At 44.2% G+C, this 7986-nt stretch overlaps 1 protein-coding gene across 1 annotated transcript in view; it reads right to left on the reverse strand.

Moving 5' to 3' along the window:
- Positions 1-7964, reverse strand: part of ITIH5 (inter-alpha-trypsin inhibitor heavy chain family, member 5) — a 65494-nt gene extending 57530 nt beyond the window's left edge. The window contains exons 1-2 of the mRNA XM_012664907.1: positions 7784-7964; positions 1115-1159 (exon numbers count right to left, since the gene is read on the reverse strand). Coding sequence (XP_012520361.1) covers positions 1115-1159; positions 7784-7873 — 135 coding nt within the window. The 5' untranslated portion in view covers positions 7874-7964. The remainder of the gene's footprint in view (positions 1-1114; positions 1160-7783) is intronic.
- Between the last annotated feature and the right edge of the window lie 22 nt (positions 7965-7986).

Below are 7986 nucleotides of genomic sequence, written 5' to 3' on the forward strand. Positions count from 1 at the left end.
AAAAAAAAAAAGAAGTAATGAGATATCACTACATACCCCAAGCCGGAGTTGCTGTCGTGCAGTGCAAACCAACTGCATGCACAGGGTGCAATATGGCCCTCTCTGTATCCCCATATGGGAACTGGGGAATGGCACACATGTGGCTACTCTGACTACTGCTCTCACTGTGAGTAATAAGTCGTCCTTTGTCTCTGACCCCGGAGTCTCCCGTTACCTGCTAGCATCCATGAAATGGTAACAAATTAACTTATTAGCTTGTAAGTAGGGTAAAATCTCAGCCCCTTCCCGATTCTTGACACACTTATGTAGGTATATGTTTGTCTAGGATTATGTGAACACGGAGAAAACATGAAAGAATGAATTCTAAGTTAAAAAATTTGGGGTGTGGGAAGGCAGGATTGCGAGAATCGGGGGAGTGGTGGGGGAAGAGAAAAGCCAAGCTATAAATGAAAAGAATACAAAGTCCCAGTCCAAAGAAGATGGTAATGATTGTGACATTGGTGTAACAAGAAATCGGAATCGACTCACACTCCAGCCAGATGCAGGGAGGGTTCGAAAACGCCTCACCAGAGCCTCAAGGCATGGCCCACGTTTGGATCTTCCACGGCACGCACAGTAGCAAGGAAGAACTGAGATCATTTCAAATAAGCTCTTATTGTTTCTGGACATTTGCTCAAGTTCCAAACTATCAGCCTCCAACAGATATCAAGAGCCTGCCCAACTCTCATCACCCGATGCTCTAATCTGCAAATGTGAATTCTCTGGTTGCTTTAGTTGTTTACTTTCTAACAAAGCTTTTATTTCCCGGGTAAGGATGTCATTAAAAATACAAGGTTATATTTAGGTTTTGTTTGTTTTCTTTTAGAAGATCTTTGATACTCCATGCTTTGTCCTTAATAGTCCTGCTGAAATAATCAGTTCTCTTTCTATAAAAAAAAAAAATCCACGTAAACAAAGCCTTATTAAAAGAATCAGCTATGCTGTATGATGTTAGAATTCTTCTACAAGCAACTGTATAAGATTTGGAGGACCCGCAAGCCAAGTGGATGCCTGGTTCAAGATAAATAGAAGAGTGAGGGAGTGGGCTTTGGAGAGGGACCGTGGGTGTACGTACCAGCCTCTGCAAGAGCCGCACTTGCCTCGGGACCCTCAGTCCAACCTGTAAAAAGAGGAGAGACACAAAACATGATTGTGAGGTCATTCTTACATGAGTCATACCAGGGGATTAAACTGACTCGAATTCACCAAAAGGTCTATATATCGTGAAAAGTAGCTTTGACTTTTTTACTGGGGAGTTTGTTTCCAGGCCAGAATTGGAATTCATCCATCTCAGACTTAGTTAACCCATAATGTCACACTACCTTGTCCCCTGAGTGTTCTTAAATCTCTTAGAGGAGTGTGGATGAAATGACAAAAACAAAAAGATCATTAGAATACTGGTATCTGTTTCCTTTTATTTTGGGCTTAAAATTAAGCTCTTTGCTATCGCGTCTACTACAATGAGTGACGGTTGTCGGCCTTATTCGGATGGGCTCCTGCCTTATTCAGCTCAAAACTCCAGGAAACTCTGGAAGCAGAACTGAACTTACCTTGAGTTTTCTTATTATGTCTTTTCTGGATATTTTGTTCTATTCTCCCACATGCAGAGGAGGGGCATAAAATAGTCTTTTTTTAAAAAAAATTCTCATTAATAATTAACCAGCCCCTCTGGACTAAATTTAAAAGTCTTAGCTGGTTGTTGAACATTATTCACGACAAATCTCTGTTTAAATAACAGAAGCGTAAACTGTCATTACTGTGAGTAATAAATTTTCCTTTCTGGAAGGCAATCTGACAATGTAGATCAAAACTTGAAAAATATGCCTAGACTTTATGCATATTTTAAACATCTTTATGAGATATAATTTACATACAATAAAATTCATTCATTTAAAGTACGCAAGTAAATGTTCTTTACTATACATGAGAGTATCTACATAGTATATATACTATATATACTATATAGTATCTATGTAGTAGAGTATCTATACTATATATACATCTGTATAGTACATAGCATACACCATCTAGTATATAGTATCTATACTATATACTATATAGATGTATATAGATGTATATACTATATATACATCTCCACATTTAACTGAGACATTTTTATTTTCCTAAAAACAAACGCTGCACCTGTTAGCTGTTACCTCTCAGTCTCCCCTAAAATGAGGTGAGGTGTCGGAGAGACCCTCAAACGAAGGCCATACTAAGATTCCTGGGCAAGTTCTTTCCGGGTTTGCAGGTTCATCTCAGGCCTTTCCCTCCCTAAAATTGTGGAATAGTCTGGGGACCACTTAAAATAACCACGGCCCGTGGGGGAAGCCCAGCCCCTCTCAGGTATTAAGTTTGCTGATTGAGCTAAAGTATTTTCTTTGAAGTTTCCTCCTTTCTGAACTAGGTTTTCCAAGAAAATGAGCATGCTTTCAGAAGAACAAGAAAAGTTGGTTTTTCATTTTTGAGATGACTATCTGATGTCCCCAGGGATCACTATGGCTACTTCAGTCCAAGTTTAAACTCAGCTTGACGCAGAATCAAAACTTCCCTGTACACACGGTTTCCTGGTGCCTGCAAGGATTGGAAGTGGAAATGACCCTAATGTCATCATCATTGTTTTTTGTTAGGAGTTCCTGGTCCTTTTTATTGTGTGTGTGTTTCCCCGTTGCCTTATAAAAAACTGAGGGTGAGGTTTGGGGACAGAGAAGTTAACTGATTTCCAGCTTCATGACAAGAACTACCATAAATAGTCATCTCAGAGCTTCCGCTCACTTGCTTAGGGCCCCAGGCATGGACTTAGGAGCTGGATCACTAGGATTCATTTGGTTCTACCCAGCTGAGCTTATTTCTCCAGCATCAGAACAGATGTCCAGACCACCATATTTATTAAGAAACGTATAAGCCACAATCTCTGCCATCAAACACCACACTATCTAACTTTCAAAAAAGAAATCTACGAGTGAAAATGTAATAGACAAGGGACGTTTTAGATGTCACAAAGGAAATGGGAAAAAGAAGAGGTCACTATGTTCTTGAGGGACCGTGAAAGGCTTTATGTTGAAGATACAGCTAGAACCAGCTGTGTAGCTGTTTGTGGGAGTGGGAAGAAGTTAAAGAGAATAAGGTTCCATACAGGAGCTGTGCTCAGAATATCAGCTTCATAGATCTGCCCTGGCTCTTTAACTCCCATGGACCAGGCAGCATTCACTGCCAGGAAACAGGAGGGCAGGTAAGGGTTTCCTTTGCGCGAGCATGCAGCAAGAACGCCATCAGAGCCGCAGCGTTTAAAGTATCTGCACCCGCCCCATTATTAACGAGTGCAACTATAGGTGAAAAAAATTGCAGGTGCTGCTTCAGTGTTTGTAATTTGAATAATAGCGGCTCTGTTTTTTCCCAGGAGCTATCACAGGATGGGATCCCAACTGAGAGAGCAAAAGAGAAAAGCCCTGAAAACATTCCAAGAGTCCATTGGTGGGAAGGAAAAACGGGGGACAGAAAAAGAGAAACAAAGCCGAATTCTTGAGCACATACACTCCTTTTTTGGTATGGATGCTTTAATGACCTGGTTGACTGGAAGAGAGAAGTAAAGGCAGGATTTATATCTGCTGCTCTTCCTTCTGCGCTCTGTCACTGCATCCATGGCTGTAGGTCCCATACCAGATCCAAGAGACGCTACACTTGGTCCAGCCTCAGCCAAACACCTTCAATTGACCGACGTCATGGGTTCCTAAAGGGATCTGTAGGAGGAATTTATCTGCCAGTTGCCCCTATTCTTCTGAGGGTATTCTGAAATCCTGACACCAAGACCCAGCAGCTAAGGAGTCAGCTATCTTAGCGATCTGCTATAGGATTTGGAAGAAAACCAAGGGCCAGACGTTGGGAAGTCACACGAGATGCCATTTATCATGTGGGCCGAGAATGGTTGGTCTGGGAATATTCCTACTTGGGTAATTTGACATCACCTTCCTTTGGAGTAATGTTGCTGCAAATTGTTCAGCTACAAACCTTTCTCAATTTGGGGTGCCTAGAACCTCAGTAAATGGAAGAAGAAACTTGATGTTTCAGCTAAAGTTCCAAACGATTTCCAGGCAGATTAAAAATTTTAAAAAGCATTGGCCTTAGGCAAGTCACCCTGTTTCTTTCCTTTTCCTGTGAAAAATCAGGGAAATGGACCCTGCTTGTGGGAAAATAATGAGTGATTCGGAATGCCTCCCCCGACACCCCAGAAAAGCTCAGGTGTTCATCCGTGGTCCCAGCTTCCTAGATCGGCTCTCCTGTTCCTTGGATACAGCAGTGGTTCTGATGGCACAGTCAGCAAGACGGCCTTACACTGAGCACCCAAGCACTGGGGGAAAGTGCCGGTTAGGAACACGAAGGCACATACCACCCATCACCCAGTACTCTAGACTTCCCCACCCCCCTCTCCTTCCCCATCCCTCCTTTCCGCCCCCAAGAAAGGAGATATGTCTGGTTTGGGAGCGAGCAAATCTCTGGAATTTCTCCCATAACATCCTCCTTCCTCGCTCAGCTCTGCAATCCCATTGCAACACTCTCATCAGTGCACATAAAGGAGACATTATTGAGTGGCCTGCAGCTTACAAAATCTTTCACTGGCTTTATTTTTTTAAAGAGTTAAAAAACAAAAAAATAGTTGTCTTGATTCTCTCCTTTTTTCCCAAATGCAAAGATTTGAGTGAGAATTTATAAGAAATTAAAAATCTGAAAACTTCCAATTCAGGGAAGTAGATCCATAACACCACAATATATAGATGTATTTGAAATCTGAGCAGCATGTATTGAACACTCTCTAGGTATCAGGAGCTACAGATAAAAATTGAATTTAGACTGGACGCAGCGGTTCACGCTTGTAATCCTAGCACTTTGGGAGGCCAAGGTGGGAGAATTGTGACACCCCATTTCTGCAAAACAATAGAAAAATTAGCTGGGTGTGGTGGCCCATGCCTGTAGTCCTAGCTACTCAGGAGGTTGAGGCAGGAGGATCACCTGAGCCCAGGAGTTGGAGGTTACAATGAGCTATGATGATGCTGCTGCATGCTAGCCCAGGTGACAGTGCAAGACCTTGTCTCAAAAAAAAAAAAAAAAAATTACATTTAAACAAATTAAGCAAAATTACAAGCATGAAAGTAGCTTACTATTTGGAGGAGTCATTGAAGGCCCAGCTTTGGCGCTCAGCATACCTGGGCTCTAATCCAGCCTCTGCACAGAGGAGGTTGGATCCATCACTTTTGGGAAAGCACTTTCCTGGTTGTCCTCCCTAAAGCAAGTGCACTAAGACCTTGCTGTGGTAGCCGGGGATTCAATTGGGCTGTGCATAGATACTAAAAACTGCTAATATTACTTGAGTGTTTACTATGCAAATGCTTTCCCTGAATTAACTCATTTAATCCTCACAAACATAAAAGCAGAACTGGAATTATTATTTTTATTTAATACTTGATTATTATTTAAAAGCTAATACATGTAAGCTTTGGGACCCCCACCCCTTGTATAGGCCCCTAACAATAGGTGACATTTCTGGTGTTTGTCAGATTGTCAAAATGTGCAATCTGTTGTGCTTCGTTTATTTTTATTGCACACTGAAGGTTGAAAACCACTGCTGCTAGTAGCCATTCCACTCTGGGTAATACTGTGTGCAGATGGAACGGAGGGTGAGAGGTGAAGCAACCTGAATCTAAGGCGTTAGAGGTATATTTCCAATGGAAGGCAAAGGACGAAAAAGAATTGCAATGTAAATTAATAGTCACAGTCTGTTACATTAAAATCTGCATGAGATTTGCATAACCTGTTACATTTTAAAAATTAGGTTTACAATTTTAAAGACCATAATTATTGAGAATAGAGCACTCATGACATTGCCAGGTTCTGTTCAAAAATGTAAGTATATTAATTCTTTCACATTTCACAATCCTTTTAATTAAGTAATCACATCATCCTCATTCAGAGACAGAGGCTGACAGACAATAAGTAACTCCCCAGTAAGTACGGAGCCAGGGTTTAAACCCAGGAAGTCTAATGCCAAAGCCCATGCTCTCAAATTCTACATCACGAAAACTAAATTTAAAAAATATAGAGAGTAGGGATAAAAGATAAAATTGCAAATTTTACCTAAATTTCATAGAACTTTATACCTTGGGTTTCAAATCAGGTTTTTCCTGCTTTAATCATTTTCAAGATAAATAAGTACTGCTGTGGGTTGAAGACAGCACGAAATGACTAACACGGGCCAAACCCATGTATTCCTATGAAGGAAAGTCTAGCGAGTGTTAAGCCTGCTTGGCCTTGTGAACGGTAGAGTCTCATTGGTCTTCCTGGTTCATAAACAGAATCTTTGTTTCAGTTCATCCCACACTGTCCTGGCTCCACCCTCCAAAAAAGCTTCAAGATCTTTACCCTAAATTCCTTCGGTCCGCACTGCAGCTGCCCAAGCCCGTGGCAACCACCAGCTGACGCTGTTTGAAGCACTCTACGGGCATTTGCTCATTCAGTCCTCACAGCCCTCTTATTTTTCCACATTTTACACAAGAAGAAATTGAGGCCAGGAGGACCCAGCCCAGGGTCCCAGAGCTGGTAAGTGACACAACCAGGCATCAAACCTGGACCTCCTGGTGCCAGGTGCATGCCCTTAACCACTTAAGGAAACATCTCCCAGTTATTGAGTGCTGGCTGTATACCAGGTGCTTAACACAAACTGACGGAATCCTTACAAGATGTACAAAAGGAGCTGTGTTCTCAGCTGTGACCAACAAGGAACAAGGAAAAGAAGACTCAGAGACATTAAAGAGTGTGCTGGAGCCACACAACTAAGTGGACACCAGTCTGTCTGTCTGCATCCAAAGCCTGCACTCTCCTACACCACCATGAAGGCTCCTGGGGTTTTTTATTAGCTTTTCCTCCTGACAACCCCAAGAGAAAATTGCCATTACTCCCATTTTACCGACACACACATTCGTAAGACAGGGTCAGCGTGAAAACGACCATCTGATGTTTGGACAGTTCGTCTTCCAGATCTGCTGTTCCAGACAAGAAACTGGGAAAGGGCAGAAAAGGTCTGCTAGCTTCTATCACGCTCCCATCATGCAAAAACATGCTGTAAACTAAAGGACTTAATATTTAAGTGCTATGTGTGTCAACGCACTATTTTAATTGTGATACAGCCACTTATCATATAAGATCTTAATGAGATTGTGCAAATCTTCCTTACAGTTTCCCAAGAGCGTTCCTAGTCATCAGACATCGTATTGAGAGTCCGCACCTGCGGGTTGCATTCACCTGTGACATGAGCCATTTTTCTGCCTGGACCAACTAGGAACAGCAACGACGAACTGTCCCCACACACGGTAAAGAAGAAATCTTGTCATTAACCTGGGGGCTCTGTGTCAGAAATTAACAACGACTGGCAGAAATCTGCGCGGATAACAGGAGCGGAGAAGAAAACCCGGTTCTGCAGGGTTTGGAAGCCGCGGGCGCGACCCTGCAGGGAACCCAGGCGGAGGCGGGCGCCGCGGCAGAAGTGACCCACGCGTGACCAACAGCTGGGGAAACTCCCGGGCAGAAGGCTGGGGACAGGGACGCCGCGCAAGGCCGGGCGCGGGATGCCTCCTTCCTCACGGCCAGCGCCGGCCAGAGGGAGCCCGGCCGGCAGCCACGAGGCCCGGGAAGGCGGAGGGAAGGGACAGCAGCCGCGCCCGGGGCCCCCGCGCCCCCCGGCTCTCCCACTTACTTGCTCCGAAGTGTCGCCCCAGCTCCGCGCCTCCCCCTGCGCCCCCGCGCAGAGGGGCAGCCCCAGGCACAGCCCCAGCAGCAGGAGCATGGTGGGGAGAGGCGGCCACGCTCCGGGACCGCGGGACGCGCAGGACAGCGCCCAGGGCTCCGGCCGCCGCGGGACGCTCCCCGGCCCCGCCTCCCCGGCGCCCCCAACCACGG

Source organism: Propithecus coquereli, unplaced genomic scaffold, assembly GCF_000956105.1.
Source record: "Propithecus coquereli isolate 6110/MARCELLA unplaced genomic scaffold, Pcoq_1.0 Scaffold94, whole genome shotgun sequence".
Classification (NCBI taxonomy): Eukaryota; Metazoa; Chordata; class Mammalia; order Primates; family Indriidae; genus Propithecus; species Propithecus coquereli.